General features: G+C 38.6%; 2 protein-coding genes, 1 long non-coding RNA gene and 1 pseudogene across 5 annotated transcripts in view; 2 read left to right on the top strand and 2 right to left on the bottom strand.

Moving 5' to 3' along the window:
• LOC136242105 (uncharacterized) overlaps positions 1-3,561 on the bottom strand; it is a 52,696-nt gene extending 49,135 nt beyond the window's left edge. For all 3 annotated transcript variants that reach the window (XM_066033493.1, XM_066033494.1, XM_066033496.1), the window contains exon 1: positions 3,292-3,561. The gene's annotated coding sequence lies outside the window, so the exon portion shown is untranslated. The remainder of the gene's footprint in view (positions 1-3,291) is intronic.
• On the top strand, positions 1,764-14,654 carry LOC136242287 (eukaryotic translation initiation factor 3 subunit I-like; annotated as a pseudogene).
• LOC136242108 (uncharacterized) lies at positions 8,747-9,174 on the bottom strand. Its single transcript, XR_010694478.1, has 2 exons — positions 9,085-9,174; positions 8,747-9,036 (listed from the first exon to the last, which is right to left on the bottom strand). It is a non-coding gene; the product is annotated as an uncharacterized lncRNA (long non-coding RNA).
• Positions 14,655-18,415: 3,761 nt separating the features above from the next.
• On the top strand, positions 18,416-21,943 carry LOC136242286 (ornithine decarboxylase-like). Its single transcript, XM_066033696.1, has 8 exons — positions 18,416-18,499; positions 18,620-18,652; positions 19,942-20,046; positions 20,093-20,176; positions 20,223-20,378; positions 20,430-20,519; positions 21,480-21,688; positions 21,743-21,943. The coding sequence occupies exons 1-8, from the start codon at positions 18,416-18,418 to the stop codon at positions 21,855-21,857; spliced, it is 876 nt and encodes a 291-aa protein (XP_065889768.1). The 3' UTR covers positions 21,858-21,943.
• Positions 21,944-22,194: the final 251 nt, after the last annotated feature.

Here is a 22,194-nt window from a genome sequence, read left to right as displayed (position 1 = left end):
CCACAATGTGGCCTACAGTAATGCAATTAGCCTTTTGTGGACAATTAGTATTTCGCACATCAGTAAACACCAAGCAATTGCGAGCAGATTATTACAAAGAAATTACACTCAGGTATGCTGTTGTCATGGGTAGTTCAGCGGATTTATAGACCATCATGGTACAAGCCATTAATTCAGTTTGTGGCCTTCGCCATATTAAAGCACGCTCTGTAGACCATGCAAGACAGCCATGTTGGCACTGGCTATTCCCATTTGCTGCCATTCACACGTATCTATAATGCCTCAAACATACTTTTTATCGACTTTACAAATCTTCAGTTATTCGCGCTTCATGGCTTGCGCGCGAGCTTGTGCGACCTCACATCCTTTGCTCGCTGAAATACCCTAGGTGTTTACAATGGGAACTCTCTATAATAACTCACTGCTTCTACGCCATTGTCTAAAACACTTAGACACTCACAATAGGCATCTTCGAGGATTTAAAAACCTGAGGTGACGTCAATAATTACCGAGGCGTAGCCGAGGTAATTATTGACGTCACCTCAGGTTTTTAAATCCTTGAAGACACCTATTGCGAGTGTCTAACTATTACTAAAAGTAAAAGATGGAGTACTGAAAATCAGCGGTCAAATTTGGGACTCTGTGTGTACTAACATCACTGTTAACTGAGTGACTGACCATGCAAGTCTTAGTGATTTTATAAGCACAATGACTCATTATTCACCATTACAACAGTGCCATGACCAATCAATAGCACTAAACTTCATTTGTGCATTATGCAGAGTGTTTCAGAAACCTGACCAGCCAGTGGTGCATAAATTAAAGTGCCATTAATTTATATCATCTGCATCAGGAAGTTATTACCTTGGTACATTGATAAATCCAGCGTATTTTACTTGTTCAGGTCAACACTAAGAGACTATACCAATTTGCACTAAATACTTATACTATCTCTGTAACCTTCTTGAGCTTTCACAGTAATAAAACAAAAATAGTCCCTGTGTGCAGCAATCCACTTGTGGTTTTAAGTTTGTGCATACGAAAGGTGGGATCTGGTCTCAAACAAATGTAACATTTTCATAACTCTGTATGAAAACATTTGTCATGTATACCATGACTGAGTTACTGCATAGTGTACATGTAGTGTGGCTATATAGCACAAGGAGCCAGCATGACAGTGCACAACAACTAATGACTCAATGTGATTGTGTTACAATGTATGGAATTTCATACTAAAGCCAAAATTAATTTATCATATGATCTCGTTTAATTGTGTGTAAAACAATAAGACGTAATAGAGAAGGCAGCCGAATTTAAGCCCTCACTTTGACGTACACCTTGATTTCCCTCTACTCAAGATACTCTAATACAGCAGTTATAAACAGTCAGGGACAGTGGAGCAGGCCAAAGAGTGAAGGGCAAATTTGACAGTGAAATTTAAATAGTGCATGGAGTTTGTAGCACATAGCTACAACAGATAGCTATAGATAATTTTCATGGGGGTCTGGGGACTTGCCTCTAGGAAAATTTTCATACTTTAGAAGCCCTGAGAAAGTATTCAGATTATTTCACTATGTTTTTGCAAGTATAGCTATCTTCTTACAATTTTAGGAAAAGTAAAGTCACTATTCTATTAGAGTGGTTAACCGCTCTATTAGAGTATCTCGATCTTTCTTGCAAGCATTGTCCAATAAAAGTGGGAAGGCCATGCCCTCCCCCCTCCCATTTCTACTACCTATGTTTGAAAGCAGAGGTGGTTGGTCATGCGTCATCAAACATCTCATGATCTCAAAGAAAAGTTCAATCCATTCAACCCCGGCACCTCAGCATCGCTGGATATAAAGTATTCTAATGTGTGAATTGATATTGATAAAAATTACTGTTCTCAGAACCTTTCTTTCAGCTGCTCAACACTTTGTGTGGCTTTTATACCCAAGAAACAAATGCTACATTGTGCATACTCCTCATGAATGTAACAAAAGACTACATAATAATGATACTAATTTCAGACATCATGTTTTATTGTGCAATTATACATAGTAGTACGTCATAGGGCTATGATGCATGACCAACCTCCTCTGGTATGAAAGTAAGAATGTACATGTTGCAAACAACTCAGTATTGTTTGAGCACTTATATAGTCTGTTCACGTTCACCTGAGCCCTTGCTTCTTGTTAATAATAAACTTGTTACATGGGTCAGCTGCCCAAACATTTAGTAGCATTGTGAAGCTCAGGGACTGATCCAGAGGGGGTGGATGGGGTGTCTAGCCACCCACCATGCATGGCCTTGAGCCACTCAGACATGCAATATTTAATAGTGCTGATCATGAACACCCTTTCGTTATATCAATATGAACTAAACCCCTACATTGTATCTGATTCCAATGCTAGCTGGCTACCCAATCTATAACCTTACAGTAGATGGTTGCAGTATACATGAATTTATCTGTGATCATGGACTTAACTATCACTCCAATTCTAACTATTATCTTTATCCAGTCCCTAACATCTAGACATTGTCCATTTGGTTCTACTTGGGGTACTTAGAGATAATGAGTTACTCTCTAGAATTCCTATGGATATAATTACATGAAAATAACAAGGAGAAAACATCCTGACCACCTGGTAGACTCCTGTAAGCGTTCGAGCTTAAATTGGATGGCTGCAGGTTTGAGGCTACCTAGGTCCAGTCATGGATTTTTTCTCCTTTCTCCAACTTTTCAAACACATCTTAAGTAGCTAAAGTCTTTGAGCAGGCTGTAGGACCAGGTGTCCTACAGACCTTCAGCACTTGTGCTGTAAAGCATTAATAAATAAATAAATAAAAAATAAAAACATATACCCCTCACCATAGATACCCTCAGTTTCGTGTTACATACTGCACTTACTAATAAATGGGCGTGGCTGAGCGTATGTTTGTAACGCGATAAGTGGGCGTGGCTCACAAAAGAGCTACGCGATAGCGTTTATACGTTTCCAGGTCGTCAAACGAACAATTTCGTTTCTCACGTGATCCAATCCGGGTCAGACCCGGATAATTTGTAAATCGGGTTAGACCCGGATGACCCGGAGAAAATGTGACCCAGTTGACCCGGATGACCCGACCCGGCTTCAACGCTGCTGTACACCCATTCAATTACATTTGATTGATTTGATTTATTATTTATCCTCTAGATAATCGGCATAAGCTGTTCCTCCTTACCAGAGCAACTAAGTACATATACAACACACATTTACATACATAAATTAAATGGTGAATATATATATATAGAGGGGTATGTTAACTTACTTAGTGAGCCCGTTGAAATGCAAACACCGGTCAACCGTGTTCAGCTGATCAGCATGGGGCTGATGGTGAAGGTTTCTCGCTCCAATGCGTTCTCACCGATGTAGCCTAGCCCCACCGTGTGCCAAGAGTTATACCACTCAGACGGGGTCCCAGCCGGACAGAGGTTATCTATATGTCTTTATAATAACGGTACGCTGACTCGGCAACTTTAGCCTTTAGCTCGAACTTTAAAGTGGGCGGTATGCCTCCACCCCAATGAATATAAACATTAGACACGTGACGAAGGATCATTGCATCTGGCAGCGCCGCCCCTTTGACTTTGCAAAAATGGAGTGCGCCGCCAGACTAATATTCTTGCGCGTGATTCCACGTGAGTTGGTCCAGTGCGCACTAATAAGAGGCTGTCCATGTTTTCAGGATGGTACGTTATGTTTCAACTTTTTAATACTGTGACTGTATATATTTTAGCGGCCATTAATGCTTCATGGTCACGAGAGAGCTATTACTCAGATCAAATACAATAAGGATGGAGACCTGTTATTTTCCGTGTCAATGGATACAAAGCCGACAGTGTGAACGGTGAACGACTGGGAACGTACAATGGACATAACGGTGCTGTTTGGTGCATTGATGTTAACCGTATCCTTTAAAATTACGCATCCAGTTGCAGCTATTCCCAGCTGCTTCTTTATTCTGTGTTCATATACTAAGACTGAGGATATTCTTTATGTAACATTCGAAACAAGCCTATTTCTGAGTGCACTGTTTTTCCAATCCTTATTAGGAGTCGTATATCTATGGTAGGGTCCGCAACGCGAAAAATCGATATCCTCCAATCAACTACCTAACTATTGTCATGTGTTAGGCTAAGTGTAACTTGAATAACACCAGCGTGGCAGCCAAGTTTGTCACTTTCTTCTGGTAGAAAACGATACAAATGTCTTAAAATCATGTGATTTTTCGCTGCAGCGGTTCGTAGGGTTCTTCGTATGCCACGATATTCACTCTCAACATTGTTCAGGTAGTCTATCATCAACTCAAAGTATTGGTGGTTTGATTTTATTGGTCAGTTTCTGGTGGCAGCACGATCTGTGCAGCTTTTTGACGACAGACAAAATGTTTCTTCCTCTGGAGCACAGGACAAGCAGAGCAGCAACTGCGCCGTGGGTCAGCAATGACCAGTACTAGGTAAAGTACCTGCATGCGGAGTATGGTTATAATTGAAGCTTGTTAGCCATCTGGCTGAGCCATCTATATGCTGAAATTCGGCCAAAATGACGCGATTTTTGCGAACAAATACCAGAATGGTTGATACATCAGTGAGACAGTCTCCAACAGCAAGGATATGAAACTTATAAACACCTAACAATACGGCTATCTCGCCCAGTAAACGCATAGAGCAATCCAGTGCATGAAATAGGCACTCACGTGATTGAAATTTAAATTACGGAAATACCCATGAAATCGCTTTCAATTCTGAATAGGAACCATGCAACGTGCTCCTTTTGTAAATATTTGTGTTAATTGTTCACTCAGACGTGGTCTGGGCCAGTGCAGGTGTGTTTTGTACTAGGATGGTATCGTAAGAAAAGTCTTAGACTGCTGGGCTAGTCGAGATGCTGAACCTAACGCACACAAACTGATTGTCACTTGATTCCAAGTGATTTTAAGGTCATTGGAATAGATTATAGTTGTATTTTCGGAGATTTGAATATCAATCACGTGAGTGCCTATTTCACGCATTGGACTGCTCTATGCGTTTACTGGGCGAGATAGCCGTATTGTTAGGTGTTTATAAGCTTCGTATCCTTGCTGTTGGAGACTGTCTCACTGATGTATCAACCATTCTGGTATTTGTTTGCAAAAATCGCGTCATTTTGGCCGAATTTCAGCATATAGATGGCTCAGCCAGATGGCTAACAAGCTTCAATTATAACCATACTCCGCATGCAGGTACTTTACCTAGTACTGGTCATTGCTGACCCACGGCGCAGTTGCTGCTCTGCTTGTCCTGTGCTCCAGAGGAAGAAACATTTTGTCTGTCGTCAAAAAGCTGCACAGATCGTGCTGCCACCAGAAGCTGACCAATAAAATCAAACCACCAATACTTTGAGTTGATGATAGACTACTTGAACAATGTTGAGAGTGAATATCGTGGCATACGAAGAACCCTACGAACCGCTGCAGCTAAAAATCACGTGATTTTAAGACATTTGTATCGTTTTCTACCAGAAGAAAGTAACAAACTTGGCTGCCACGCTGGTGTTATTCAAGTTACACTTAGCCTAGCACATGACAATAGTTAGGTAGTTGATTGGAGGATATCGATTTTTCGCATTGCGGACCCTATCTATGGTAACAGCATAGATATTATATGTAACATGGATTGGAAACGTGCATATAAATGCGTGTTATCTATCCTTACAGTGCGCAAAATAAATTGTTATAGCATTAGTATTTTGCTTTCTTGTAAGCTACTAAGTGCTGTTTGTCATTTACAGCTGGGTAAATTACCACCTACATTAGCTGGAGGCTAGCCTGGTTAGACACATTGGCTCTTAGTGAATAGCAGGGTGGAAAAATTCTCGTCGTTAAATTGAATTGTGGTGTTATGGAACACTTGTAATTTTCCTGAAGGAACTAAATGCTCAACACTGCTTCTATTCTGTTGCTTGCACCACTTATAACAGGTATGATGTAAATAGACTACTCAGATATAGTTGTATTACTGTATAGCTATTCCGCTTCAATAATACAGCCAAAAAAGGCATTATATTTTGTAATTATTTTACCCAAGCAGAGTAAAACTTCAGTTAAAGCTTTATTGTAATGTGCCAAGTATTTAATAGGCAATGCAAATACAGCTATCACTAGTTGGCTAGTAGCAACACTGTTGAGATATAAGCTGATACTCCCCTGCCACTATCCACCTGTCGCCAATGGTATTGCTTCTGATATTAGCAAACACACTGTGTTCTTGTTCAGTACACAACATTACACACTGACAATGTAAAATTAATGTCTACACTACTAAATAACCAAGAGAAAAGGCCTGTGACAACTAGCGTTCAGTAAAGAGGATAGAAGAAATTTATGCGTGTTTCCAATCCATGTTATGTATAATATCTATGGTAACAGTTACTAGACGCCATATTTTTGAGGTAAAATCAATTGCACCCATGCAAGAAAGTGAATCTTTGTGATTGTGCACAATTGCAGAAGACTGGGGAAAATTACCATGCTGAGTGAGTTACTTATAGTAATGGCCAATTCAAGAGCAGAAATATAGGGGACTGTGTTAACTCTGCCAATGAGCAGCTGGCATTTAATGGCACTGTTTTTTCTATATACAAAATGATATTACTAAGCAATAAATAACATAACGAATACACAACAACTTTCTCAGCATTCTTTGACTTGTAACTCACTCTTGCCTTGCACATTCATCAAGATAAGCTGTGATTATGTGGAAAATATATTTTTAGTGTGATTTCAAACAGATACTCTCTGTAGAGGGATTGTACATGAGATGGTAAAATGCTTGCTTGTCAGGCATTTGTGAGTTCCAGAGCTGAAGGCCATTCTGATGGTTTGGTATAGAGAGATGTTCACTAGTTAGTCACTTATATAATTAGTGGTCAAAAGTCCACGAAGTTTTAATATTCAGAAATATTTAGTATTCAGTGGTTGTTTCTGATAGAGATACTGGTAGTGGGTGATTTTGAGGTGACCAAACAAGTGTTCACCTCATTCAGTACTACTGCAAAATGTACGTTACAAATGTCAGACTAGCAATGGTTATTAAAATATGTGCCTCAGTATTCATCGTGTGTAAACCGTCTATAACAAACTATTTTTACTATAATTTAATGCACCTATCAAGCAGTACAGTAGTACTGTTTAAGTAGGGATCTCCCCAAAAATGATGTGCACCGCCTAAAATGCCGCCTTCATAAATCATCCTAGAGACATCTTAAGCGATGTAAATCACCTTTACGGAATATTATTAGTCCATCTAACATCAAATGCTGCATTAAAAACAAGGAAACACTAATAGGCAGTCAGATATAGAATCTTAAAATATTGCTAAAACTCAGATTTTAGTCTAACTGCCAGCCAGCGAGCCTGCCTGCCTGCCTGCCTGCCTGCCTGCCTGCCTGCCTGCCTGCCTGCCTGCCTGCCTGCCTGCCTGCCTGCCTGCCTGCCTGCCTGCCTGCCTGCCTGCCTGCCTGCCTGCCTGCCTGCCTGCCTGCCTGCCTGCCTGCCTGCCTGCCTGCCTGCCTGCCTGCCTGCCTGCCTGCCTGCCTGCCTGCCTGCCTAACACCTTCAGTCAAGCGTAGTGGAAAACTGGCTACAGCCACAGCCCTAATTCTTTCACAGAAACATTTCTAGTTTGCTTAAGAAAGAATCTTTGGTATATTGATAAACATACAATGCTTGTGCTATTGTCTTACCTTTTATCCTTCTTTATCATGGCCATCAGTCAAAGTTCTATCTCTGAGTGTTAATAAACTAATGTAGGGCTTCCATCTACCGGTGTATATTGCATAGGGCTGAGCAATAGTATCGATAGTGCGATATATCGCGATAGTAAATCACTATCGATATCGCAATAGTAGGGATATCACTATCGTGATAGTTATGATAACCTCAGATCTGTATTAAAATGGTATTAACAACCCTTCTATACTGTTTTACAGTTGGTATTACCAGCTTTCTTACAAAGGAGTGGCCTGTAAATGCTTTACCAAAAGTCCATATTCATCGGCTGCCCACACAGTTAATTAACAAATGTCCTGTACATGCAAAATAACTTTCTATATGACTGCAAATCATAGCTATACAACTGAGACTTTGTTAAGAGCAAAGTGTTTCATAAACTATTGGGATAGTATTCACTATCGCGATATTTAAGGGTGCTCGCGGCTATTTGAAGCCATACAACATGCAATTTTTGTATTGTTGCTTATACTCACATAATGTATAAAATGAATCCATATGCTACTTACGTTGGAAGTGCTTCGCTTTCTCTTCAACACAAACCAAACAGAATTCTTCTAGCCTATACCATTTTATAGCTATGCGTAGTTTATGAAGCGCTTAAATCGAAACTGGTCCTCCATTTTTCACAGTAGCGCACTGGAAACCACATTTAACAAACTTCAGCTTATAACTCACAACTCTATGTTTAGTATTAGTACACAGCGTACATATAACTGAAGTTAGTACTAAAAGTGTGCTACACCATTCAAAACCTCATGTTCTCGGTGCCGTAACTCATGAAGCCATAACGCTACGGACAAAATCTAAACATAGACCTCTGGAGAATTTATCAGCGAATCTCCCTACAAAATTTGAAGCCTTCACGGCTATCACTCAAAAACTAGTTTTATTTTTAGTAAACATGTGCAAAGATTGCGTGTGCCCAACATTATTGATACAATAACCACACAAATTCCTATTGACCGCAATCACCAACTTTTCAAAATAACATGTCATAAATGCTGTTCTAAACACAAAAAGCTCTGTTTTCGCTTCTTCATACAAAAGGAACAGCTTCTTGCTCCGACTGGAGTCTCCAAGTCGCTCTTGGATAGGTTACGCTAGGCACGCCATCATCAGCAGCTTGTAACGCCTTGTGATTCCAGTTGGTAACATTGTCCCCTACATAAGCAGCTTACAATTACAATACTAACTACCAGCATACCCTATCACTCGAGAAAACAAGGCACGAACGCATGTTGCCTACAAGCGAAAAGTGCGTTCACACTTGTTGCCTTAAATAACACTTACTTTTAGATTAATTCATAACTGTTGATCCATCAGACAATCATTTGCTAACACTTCAGTGACGATTCTGAAGCGAAAAACATGCTCGTGTTCTCTGGCGCAAAACATGTCCGCTTAACACGGATACTACAAGTATGCATAGTAATGCCAATTATGATGCAATAGCTGCATGTGGTTTCTGGGCTGGCACTTAAACGGCTTCAAATATCAGCGAGCACCCTTAATGAGTAACTATCGTGATGCTCAGCACTAATATTGCATCAAACTATTCGAATACACGTGGTTGTTGCACCAAACTATTTGAATACACATGACCTGCTTGTTTTCAGAGTTGGTAGTTGATATCGATCAGTGAGAGCAACTCGCGGCGAACTAGCAACGTGTAAGTCAATAAATATATAGTTTAGTGACAATGTTAAAACCGAGTCGGGTCATCCAGGTCCTGCTTTAAGATTATCCGGGTCTGATCCTACGTGCTAAATTAATTAGTGTAATGATGTGGATGCATAGTCATAGTGTAGCCCTACTTCTTGCGTGAACCATGCCCACTTATGTGAATTACTGTCTGTAGATATATGGTAGACATATGGTAGACATATGGTAGACATATGGTAGACATATGGTAGCCACATTCATTCATCAGTCTGTAATCCACCTCCATTATTTTCTGCAGGCTTATGTAGAGCCACGCCCACTGATCAGTTATTTTATGAGTTATAATCTAGTATAATAGTGCTGTGATTAGCATTTTTTAAATATTGTGACTGGTTTTGTGAAAAGCAGGCTATTTAGTGGTCATGAGCTTGTAAAAAACTTCACAAACAAGTATAAGGAAAAATTAGGAATTTTAAATTGGAGTAGGGACAGTGCATAGTGCTGTGAGTTGCACAGTAGGGATATTCACTTTTTATCGTTTTACAGTATTTGGACATTACGTACTAGCTACTCCGATCCAGCTTGTTTCAGTACTTTTTATTGCAGCACTATACACCGGCCCTAGAATTCCTAATTTTTTCTTATATTTGTATAAATGTTAAATTGATTGTGGGAATACTTGGATTTGGTCATGAAAACCACTCAGACAGAAAGTGTGTAGTTATCCTTACTATCCTATGAGTTTTAAAACGTTCATCTTAAAGTGAGAGCTAGTTTTATTTCTTATTCACAAGCATTTCTGCATGTTTTTTAATAACAGGCCACACCCACATTACTATGATAATGTGAAATAACCACTCTACAAGCAAGTTTACCCATTTAGTAAACTGCATAACTATGCCATAAATGATTCAATAACACTGATTAAAACATTAAACTCATGTAACTGAAATTCTCTGTTATATTTCTAGGATTTGTATCCAATTGTAGCCAGAACGTACCAGCTATCAAATCTTTCAGGCATGTACACATAGGTTACACTCATATTGGCTTGGGTGATTGATCAGTGATCAGGTAGCCTGTTATGGATTGAAAGTGTTACATATTAACTGTAAAACCCTCATGCCTATTAAAACTATAACATGTCAAATTTCCATTGGGTGGGTGGGGTGGTGCATGCATAGTTGTCAAGAGCACATACCCATTGTAAACACCCTAAGGTTGTCTGTTCTTAACTCATTATGATACAGATGACTCTACAACAGTGCTCACAGGTAGTGCAGATAACTCAGTCAAGTTGTGGGAGTGTGAGACGGGTTCTGAGCTGCATCATTTAAAAACAGAGACTGCTGTGCGTACATGTGGCTTCTCCAGTCCAAGGAAGGTGTTCTACTATAGCACAGATGAACAAATGGGGATGAAGTGTTCAATATACTTGTACGATGTTGTGTTACTTGAAATGATCAACGTAGTGATGGCAGAGAAGTCAAAAGTGACTGCTGCCAGTTGGGGACCTTTTGATAATTATTTGTTGACGGGTCACGAGAATGGAATGGTTGGACAGTATGATCTCAGAGTGAGTTACTAGTGGTGGTAATGAACAATTTCGTACTACAGTACCTCCTTTTAACTTACATTGGATTTAGTGGTGGGACAAAGGTTTGAAAATTCAAACATTTGTCAACAGTAGAGTACATTTTCAACAAATGTTTTTCAACAAAATTAATATTCATAACCATGGGTACAGTAGTCACGAATTCAGAGAATGGATTTAATTGATTTATAGCCTACCTGCATTGTAAACGCAATATTAGTATAGATAGTACACTTCTGCAGATGGAAAAAATATATATATACTAGTTGAAACTAACTGTTTGGATGTTTATTTGTAAAATGCACATTTGTCCCAGCAATAATCTCTTCCAGATCTAATTTCATTGTTGACATCAAATTATCTCACTGTTTTATGCCTTGATGTTTGATGTTATCTTTGTATGTCTGTTTAATCAGAATGGAAAGTGTGTCAAATCGATCAAGCCTCACCAAACTCAGATCACTGACTTACAATTGTCCAAGGATTCTACCATGTTTATCACCTCCAGTAAGGACACCAGTGCTAAGGCTAAGGTATGTGTATGAGTTACTAGTTGACGTGATAAAGTATTCACTTTTTTTTGCTTTTGCATGTACTTAAAATTTGACAAGCCTGTAAAATTATTTCCAAATGGCTCAGATCACACAGTGATTGCATGCTTGTATGAAGAAGGTGAAGTCAAGTATGTCAATGGTGTTGAGCCTGGGTTCCTAGAATTACAGCTGGTTAAGTCATTAAAATATTAGGATACCAAGTATGTGCGCTGCTGTGCATGCGCGAGGCATCCGTATAAAAACTGCCATGTTTTCATACCTTTGGCCATTTGATAGCTATCCATACTCATGAAAGTTAAGAGCATGGGTGGGTGGCACCATTGATATGTTCGACTTCACCTTCTTCATATGATCCCAAATGGCATGCAATAACTGAGCCATTTGGAAATTATATTTCAGAAGGCTCAGTCTCACATATCAATGGTGTTGTTTATAGCCCACAACCAACCAACTGAATTTGGAAGGTGGAGTTGAGTACAGTACAATTCCACATATAGCACAACATATCACAACGGTTACACACAAACAATTACTAGCTATGTCTTAGTGCCCCTACGGGATAACACAGCTCGGCCATGAGAAGGATCATGGCTGGACCGGTAGTAGTATTTTCTGAAAACAGACTCTGTACTCCAGTCAACTGTTTTCAGTATATCCCCAGTGGTAATCCCAGAGTCAGCAGCAGCAGCTGAAGATGAGGTCCCTCTTGTGGGGTGTACTGTGAATACTGTCACATTGATTCCTAACATCTTAAGGATCTCTTTTAGCCGCCTAACAATGGTGCACGGAGTTACAGGGTTATGACGCTTAAAATAGATAATATAGTGAAGGGGATTCGCAATGGTGATGTCACTACGGACAATCCTTGTTATGGGTTTGACCTGTCTTGGTTCAGTAGTTGGCTCAGTTCATGTAGTATATCCTTTATACAAACCTTCAATCATTGAAAAAATTCTTGTACCTTGTCATGGTCCTTAGTAATAGCGCTACGAAAGTTATTGATACCATGCCTGGGCAACCATAACAATGAAGTTCGAGACAAACTGGCTCTGTACTGCTGTGATTTGATAGCACTCACGAATGTAATAGTGAAGAGAAAACTGTAAATTCACGAAGAACCAAAGTAGAGTTAGTGAGATATGGCCACTCAAAGTCTGGACCCGTAATGAGGATTGCTTGTACATAAAACTATTAGTTCCTATGGAAATGATGTCATTGCTATTTATGCTATAGCTAAACACCATTACCTCATATTTTCCACATGTAATACCGTATAGAGGGAAACTTTGGTGGGGGAAAACTTTGGCGAATTTGGCGATTCGCTACAAATTCGCCAAAGTTTAACCCGCCAATTGCTCATAGCACCTGAGATTAGCATCTTTATAACTATGGATTGAGCTTGAATTCGCCAAAGTTTATTTCGCCAAATGCGATTTAGCTTGCTATTCGCCAAAGTTTACCCCCACCAAAGTTTCCCTCTATACGGTAGTTGGTATTGGTTTTAAATGAATTCTATAAACTACTGACAGCTAGTGATGATTGTGGTTGTTAATTGTAACAGTTGTTTGATGCAGACAATTTGGATCTATTGAAGACCTACAAGACCGAACGACCTGTAAAACTCAGCTGCTCTGCTGGATCATGTGAGTGTCAATGAAATGACGTGTGCAGAGGTTCTAATAGTTCTTGTGCATCAACTATTAGTCACGTGCAGTAATTGTAGTTTGAATTTCAAAAATAAATCGATTTGGTTGGTTGAAATCTTGTGTGTGTGATTTTCTTGTTATTGTTGTCACATGAGAACTATTAGAACCTCTGTAAATGGATGTCACACTTAGACAAGTGAATATGTAATCCATATACTACTGACGTTGTGGGCAAATGGCACCCACTGTTAATGATTGGTTATATTTTGTGCATGTATGGGACACAGTGTTTCTTTGTGATAACCAAGTTGATGACATAATTCTGTATTGCTACCCTGCAACATATACATATATAGAACTTTAATATCATAGGTGGGTGCTTATATCACTGGTGGTGGCCTGCATAGTTACATGATACAGGTTATTTAAACTGTCTGTGCATGTTACCGACTTGCCCTTGGTTTTTGTCCAAGGCTAATAATATAATGCTTAAATTAAAATGTCGATAGTTTTTTTACAAATGAAATTTAATTCATGTTAATTCCTTAACTTTTCTTCTGTCTTATTCTTTGATATCCAGTTGTGTTTGTGCTGCTCATAATACCATGGTGATACTTTGTTGTATAACATGTCAATAAGGAATTTGGTTGCTGTGTATTGTACATACACAGTAGGCCATGTTTGAATTTTGTAGTGTATAAATTACATGCTCCATAGACTTTGTTGATATCGCTTGATGTTCTTCTGGTGTAATGTCCTCTGTGTGGGTGTAGTGCCTGGAACTTTCAGCTATCTGCGTGGTAAAATGATTGCTCTGTTAGAGTGATGAATGTTTTATTAGGGTAGTTGAGGGACATAGGTGTTATGTTGTTTCTTGATGTAAGAAATCTATTATGATTACGTTGCAACATTTTATCAAATGCTCTGTGTATTGCTAGTCTATACACATGTATACTATTGTGTTAGGTTGTGTTGGGAGGTGGACAGGAAGCCATGGTGGTAACCACGACAACCACTAGAGCAGGAAAGTTTGATGCCCGTTTCTATCACATGAAGAAGAGATAGGTAGAGTAAAGGGTCACTTTGGTCCCATCAATAGTCTGGCCTTCCTCCCTGATGGGAAGAGGTAACCCTAGTCACTCTTTGTGGTGTGGATTATCACATTGTGTGTCTTATAGTTACAGCAGTGGAGGAGAGGATGGATACGTGCGAGTGCACAACTTTGACCAATCATATTTTGACTTTAAATTTGAATATTAGTTATTGTACAACAATAATCGTCTTCTTAAGCAAGTAAACGACTAAACTGAATATAATGCATTGTGATAGAAGAGATGGCTGGTATATTGAAATGTTTTTTGTAATGCATGAGATGTGGGCAATTAAACTATCATACAAGATGAATCATCCTGAGCATCCTACTATACAGTACCAATAAACTGATGGAGTCAAAACTGACCAACCAAAAGTCTATCCATGCAAAAAGAGCTAAGCTGTGAAAAAAAGGGTATGACCTTCAAAAAGCCTGGGTGAAAACATGAAGCCAAAAAGTGATTAGCATCATTGCAGCAAGCTTTTATTTCCACTCGGGCTAGGCTTTTGAAGGCCACACTGTCATTTATTTTTGTAATACTCTACAAGATGTATTTTGAGGACTTCCAGAATGGCTTTTCTACTGGTAAATCTTACTATTGAGTAGATTTAAGCTAGAAATTTCATTTATAAAGTAGAAATTAAGTAAGCTTGGTCTTCAAAATGTGTGGAAATGCTTGTGAAGGAGTTATAGCACTAATTCTCATCTAAAGCTGAACGTTTTCAACTAAATAGGATAGCGAGGATAACAAAATGCTTTTCATCTGAATGGTTTTCATTGCCAAATCTGAGTTGTGCATACTAATGATGCGAGTGTTAATCAATCCTCACAATCGATAGTGGCCTTAAGGGTGGTCTGTACAGTTTGTGTAAGGCTTCCCAAGTCACACAGCAAAACAGGTTATCTTTTACGTTGATGGAAATATTACGGTCGTTAATTAGTCTGTGGCTTATTACTGAATTTTTAGCACCTGTGTGTTAGGCAACAGGCACTCCCCTTGCTATTCTACACACTTATGTTTAATACTAGTCTCATTTTTCACCCAAAAGGCATGAAAATTTTGGATCAGTTACTGTAGTAATTTTGCTAAAAAAGAGTGCTTGCAGTTTTTTGATAGCAACTTCAGGTGACAAATAGCTTGGAAGTGAAAAGAAAGATTGGTGGCAGTGTCAAACCAGAGGTCGAGTATCTGATGATTGAGAAGCTAAAAGACAAAAATAAAATGCACAATAGTTTGTACTGTTTTGTATATATACAGTGTATCATGAAAGTATCAAGGCTCTAGTGTGTAAACTGTAAGACTAGTTCTAGTTTAAAGGGAAAAATTATAACTTGCATTTTACAGCAAAGTAGCAGTTGGGTTTGGACTAAAGTGTGCAGTAGCTTATATCCAGTAAAAAAGTACAGTATATTTGCCCAAACCATTTGTGAGTTATGGTATTTTCATGGGAGCTGTACATGAACTGTACAGAGCACCCTTAACATTTATATCAGTTGTAACCCAGGAAAGTTGCCAGCCTGCAATTTGCAAATGTATCCTGGGTGGCTCCTTTGATTTGAGGTGTGAAATCGTTACATGAATATTTTACCCTCATTTTTTTGTGAACTTGGTTATTTGCAAAGATTTTATGAAGGTAACTATACCTTTATTCTGTCCTAAATATTTTTCTTGAAAGAGATTGATATAGTGTGCATGTTGACAGTAGCCTCATGTTGAATAGCTCAAGTTGAAATCATTATGGTAAAATAGTGCCAGTTAGAAACTGGATTTATCATTCTTTGGTAAGTAGCTGAGCTAAATTTTGTAATCCTTGGTGCAAAACAGTTTAGCTGTAAAAACATACATGTGAAGTCCATGAAAGTAAAAGATCTAGAGGGCCAAGAATGAACCTTAACTATGATACAACTACTAGTAAAAGTGAAGTTTAACATTATAACTGACTTGTGTTCTACATTCAGTACTAGTCTTGTTACATTCCTTTTTCTCTCAAATTTGCTAGTAATTTAGCTTCCTTTTTCAATAGTCAAAGCTGCTAATATAATTTGAACTTCTATAGATACATTAGTGAATTGCACGCTTGCATGCACCTAATGGACTCATCTCCATCATCACTAAGAAGCACTTTCAAGTTGGTATCAAATTTAAATATCCAATTTGCAGCCTCTGAAACAGGAGTGGTGGCAAGGCAAATGGTGGGTGGAAGAAAGGGGGCCAACTATATAACAACCATAAGTTAATCTGAAGCATGCAACAGACATGGATGTCATGGGCATATAGGAGAATGAAAAATTCAGATTTTATTGTTGCTATCGCACATGCAAATAATATTATGTCATGAGGTTATGACACTTTACCAACGTCTGTGTCCACATGACACAGGTTTCATTGTGTTCTAAGATCAGATGAATGGCTATAGTGGTTAATCCGGCAGGGCATGCACAATAGAATAGTACATTATAATCACATTTGTCTAAGGTATATATGACTTAACGATTATTCTCTAGCTTCCTCATCACTGTTTTGCCTCATAGTAGGTGAGTGACTTAGTTATCAAGTTGAGAGCTTAGGTATTAACAATGGTAAAGATCATGTGTGGAAAAACATTGCTTCAAGCAAGTAGTGGATCACGCTGAGGTGTGCTTTCTTGGCAGCGTTACAAAAAGCATCGAACAGTGAAGAAATCAAGCCCATAGCCTTATCCACTGTCAAGTTATGCTTGACTGGAGGCATCAGTCAGACAGACAGTCATGATCAGTTAGTAGAAAGTTTGGTTAAATTAAAAATTCATAGAAACTGGTTTGAGATCAGTCTGAAGACACTTTTAGGCTTGGTTATGCCTTAGCAATACTGCCCATCTGTCATGTAGGAAGAGTGAAGCTGGTTTTTGGGTGATATTGAAGTGCTAAACAGCCCAACCTCCATGATCCCTAATATACAGTACTACCACACTGTATGATAGTACAGCATCATAGTACTAGGTTTGGGCTTTTCTGACCAAAAATATCACCCTAAAACCAGCCCCAATTTTCCTTCATGATGATAGGCAGTTGGCAGTATTGGTTAGGCATAACTAAGCCCATACATGACTCAGTTCACAGCAACTCCAAACCGTACCCCTCCAAAAAGTTTTTCTTCTATTTAAGAGAATTTTCTACTGAATAACTGACCGGCTATCTGATCCCTTTAGCCAAGCATAATTCAACTTTGGACAAGGTTATGGGCTTTAACTTTGCTTTGTCCCGATACATTCCTTTTGAACTGCAGCAGCTACATTGCATGCATCATGGACTTACCTTTGTCCTCCTTTATGTCCCAGTTCTTTGTGCTGACAATTCAAAGATATTGATTCATAGTAGTGTGATATGGTTCTACCGATCACACTTATTACCCATATTTCCATATCAACTGGATTGATTGCGGAGACAGTTTTTCATGTGTAACACTGAAAACAAGGCCACTTCACCTTTTTGACAATTGATTGTTGGGGCATGCGTTCAGATGCAAATTTTTATGGCATTTCTAGTGCCATTCTTTTTTTGATGTGGTATGTGCTGGTTCATTAGTCATAATTAAGTAGTAAAGTAGAGGAAAAATTAAGTTGGATTAGGGGTCAAAGAAATAAAAAAAGTAGTGGAGCAAGTGAATAGTAAAAGTTGCCTATACCTGTAGATGTTTTAGTGAACATCAATTTTAATCCCTGCTTCAGTCTATAAATTAGGGATTAAATGTCCACCAGTATCTCCAGGTATAACAAGAGTAGTCATGGTCCTGATCGATTCCCAGTGGTTTGTCAAGGGCATTAGTGTAGTGGCATAATGAGAGGCCAATGGCCTATTAACTTAGTTTATTAACATTGTATTTTTTCTTGTCCTGGCCATAAAATAAATATGTAAGTGATGACTAGTAAGGCAAGAGACTCACCAATACTTTTGAAAACTTATGAACTAAATGTAATGAATATTACTGTCCAACTAGGGACCTGTAAGAAGGCAATTGAAAGCCTGGGTATGTAGCAATATAATTTATCTTGTGTGGGTTTGACCATGTGCTGTCCTGTTGATGTACAGAGAGATGGAACAATTTACAACTAAGAGCGGAACAACTGTAGAGGTGTTTCCACAAAACTTTATTGTCAAGGAAATTGTTAAGGCAAAAGTCAGTGCATTGGATGACAACGGTGACCCATTTTACATTGTGAATCTTGGCAAGCTGACAAGCATGTATGTTTTATAGCATCCTGTTTCAGTATTAGCTACTTTGGTGTTTTTTATGTAGTGGTACCTGCTTCCATCTGTGAAACATTTTATGGTGAGGAAATTAATTTTGCTGGCCCTATATCCACATTTGCGTCAGTGGCACTTAGCTGGTGATGAGTAACAACAAGAAGCCACCAAATGACTATTGACACCAACCAAAACATTTAGTACAAAAACATAGATATGAAATAAGAAAACATCAAATGGACAGAATTTATAGGCTTGGATCTAAGACATTGATATCCATACCTCTAGTTCAGGTACCTGCCTAAACCCAGCAATACCAACCTCCTTTGGCTTTTGCAATTCTGATGAAAACTATATTGCAGTAAACAGGGAACTTCACCAGGCCTGTAAGTAAATAAGAAGAACCCAGTATAAGTATAGTGATGTCTTTTACTGCCTGTGTGAAGATAAGTTTTTGGTAAGCTAGGACTGGAGGGTGCAATGAATCTAGCTCATCTCAAACTCACCAAAATCTTACCTTCATATCAGTAACTAATGTGTTTGATATTTTCTAAGCAGCTGGTGTCAAAAGATTATTGGTTCTAACAACAACTGGCATACTGTTGGATGTAGATAATTTATTTTAATATTACAGGTGTACACCAACTTTACAAGCAATTTTGTTTGTTCATTGTGTAGCTGTAAAATGTAACGATGATCCGATGATACTCCAAACACTTGCTGCGATGGGTACAGGTTTTGACTGTGCCTGAAATTCATTCCATATTAAAGCTTGGTGTGGATCCCTCTAGGATCATTTATGCTAATCCATGTAAACAAGCTTCTCAGTCAAACGGTTACATGTGGTACTACCATGTGTCTTGTTATCAGTTATAATTCTTCATTGTTCTACATGTTAGGTTTGCAGCAAGTTCAGGTGTCCACCTGATGACATTTTGATAATGAAGATGAATTGTACAAAATCAAGTCTTATGATCCTTAGCTAAACTGTTACTAAGGATCTTAGCTGATGACCCCACAGCTATTTGCAATGTGAGATTAGTAGAATTATTGGTATGTTATTCTTGATTTGTTTTCTCCAATGGCTTGGTAATAAATTTGGTGCTGAAGTTGGGATAGCTCCTCATTTGTTGTCTGTTGCACAGAAAATTGAGATGGATTTGTTGGAGTAAGCTTTAAGGTTAGTGATAGCATTTCAAATTAAACATGAAATTTATTTATTAAGGCTTTGCAGCTCAAGTACTGAAGGTCTGTAGGATACCTGGTCCTACAGCCAGTTTAAAGATGTTGTGTTTGAAAAGGAGAAAAATCCGTGACTGGACCTAGGCAGTCTTAATCTGGCATGTGCATACACAGGCATTATCATTTTAGTAGTTATCAGCTCTACCTCTGTCTGGTTTCCATGTTGGGAGTGGAGCACAGTCTGCTAGTGCTTATGCCAATGCACTTGCATCAGCTAAAAAGATCTTCATAGTAGCAGTAAGTTTGTTTAGTAGTCAATTAACTGTGCTAAATTCTTCACCAGGAACAACTTGGCTATACATTGAAGCTATTAGACATTGGTGGTGGATTTCCTGGATCACTGCACTCTGATGCACTTTTCCAGGAGGTGAATATATTCCATTTGTTATAGTCACACTATACAATGATGTTAGGTCACTTCTACTATAAACTCATCACTGGCTAGTCTGTTTAGCCAGTACAAAGACCTCAAGATTATCGGAGAACCTGGACGTTACTTTGCCTGTTCCACACATGTGTTAGCTGTGAATATCACCAGTAAGAGATGTAAAGTGGACAATTATGAGAAGGTAATGTGATTACTGTGAGTGATATGGTCAACTATGTTGTTGTTATTACAGCACTTCATGTATTACATCAATGATGGTGTATATGGGTCATTCAATTGTATCTTCTATGACCACACCATACCAACTCCTCAAGTATTGAAGGTATGCATGTCAAAGGGTTTTCACATAGCAATTTAATATTTTGGTTGAGCAAAAGGGAGGCAGCGAAACCCGGAATGATCGAAAATTAGATTCTAACTTATTTGTGCTCTAGTGTTTTTGCATTCTTCACTTTATGGAAACTCTGCCAACAACACATTGCGATAGCAGAATAATGCTAGATGGCGATCGTTAAATAGAATACATTTAAATACACAATCGCAGAAAGTCCTTACTGCTATACCGGCTGTCACACAAGTAACTGTCCAAATTTATTAGTGACAAAACACTCCATCTCATCCTTGAGTATCTACTTTAGTTAACCTCTCTTGACTCTGCTAGTCAAATGTGTTTAAAGCAAGTTCTAAAGTAAACACTATAAACTCTCATTGCTTTGTACAGCATTACTCTAATAAATTCAGGTAGTCACTGGTGTGAACAGCTGGTATAAGCAAGTATAGCAGAAAGAACTTGTAGTTTTGTAGCAATTGTGTATTGAAGCATCTCAGAAAGCAGTTCAGTTTGTTCTAGAGTGAATAGTTTTGTTTTGCATTCTATTTAATGAATGCCCTGAGGAACTTCTATCGCAATAAGTGTATGTGATGGCAAATTCACTCCTCAACTTTGACAAATGAATCTTGTACTATTTAAGCCCTTTCAGACAGACAGACTTGGGGCCTCAACCAAGCAGTACAAGAGCTGAAGATTTTAGTAGCAAAAATAGATTGGTTTGAGTAGTAAAAGGTCACTGAATTTATGCAGTATATACTCTATTTAGTTGTTTAATGATAAACTAGAGTTTCAAATGCTTCAGCCAAAAGTACTTTCCCAAAAAGGTGGTTACCCTATGGATCCACCCCTGGTGATGGTTGAAGTGTCTCATGTTTGTGAGTAATTGTTTCACAGAACAATAGGAATTTTGTTCACACAAATTTGATATTATGTTTAATTGTAATACTTTAGGGCAGTTCTGATGTAGTCAGTGATAGCAGTATTTGGGGTCCAACATGTGATGGGTTGGATAAAATCAACGACAGTTGTCTTCTACCAGAGCTCAATATCGGTGACTGGTTATATTATGAAGACATGGGTGCCTACACCATATCAGCACACTCAGCATTTAATGGATTCTCAAAACCTGTTGTTTGTTACTACTGCACTGATAGAGAATAGTAAGTATATAGTTAAGTGTTGTCCACTGTAATATTTACTTGTGTTTATTTCAGTGTTGAGCTGGAAAGCTTGTTAGTGGGTACGCAGCCTAAGGAGCCATTTTCCTGTCAGCTCATGAACAATCAGTTTGATAGCACAAGTGTAGCACAAGAAATAGACTGTTGTTGAACATGTTTGTTTGTGTAATTGGTTTTTTTAACAGTGTATTTACTATCAGTGTTTGTCTCAAACCAAAATATCTTGATGCAACGTAACCAGTTGTCTGTGATGTACTAGCTCTACCGGTTGCAGTACAATTCTGCATGCTGGTTGGGTGTATGTCGGTAACCACAAATACGGACAAGTACAAAATCTAATTTTGCTGTAGTGAGAACTGTTTGACTAGGTGGTGAATTTGACTTCAAGAGCATCTCTTCAACAAGTGTGTTGTGGAACCAGGCTTTGCTATGACTACCCATCACAACAGCATCAGAATGGATAGGAAGATACCTTCTACATTGCCAAC

This window comes from Dysidea avara, chromosome 13, assembly GCF_963678975.1.
Source record: "Dysidea avara chromosome 13, odDysAvar1.4, whole genome shotgun sequence".
Classification (NCBI taxonomy): domain Eukaryota; kingdom Metazoa; phylum Porifera; class Demospongiae; order Dictyoceratida; family Dysideidae; genus Dysidea; species Dysidea avara.
The sequence above is the reverse complement of the archived record's forward strand: the minus strand, read 5'-3'. Positions and strand labels throughout refer to the sequence as shown.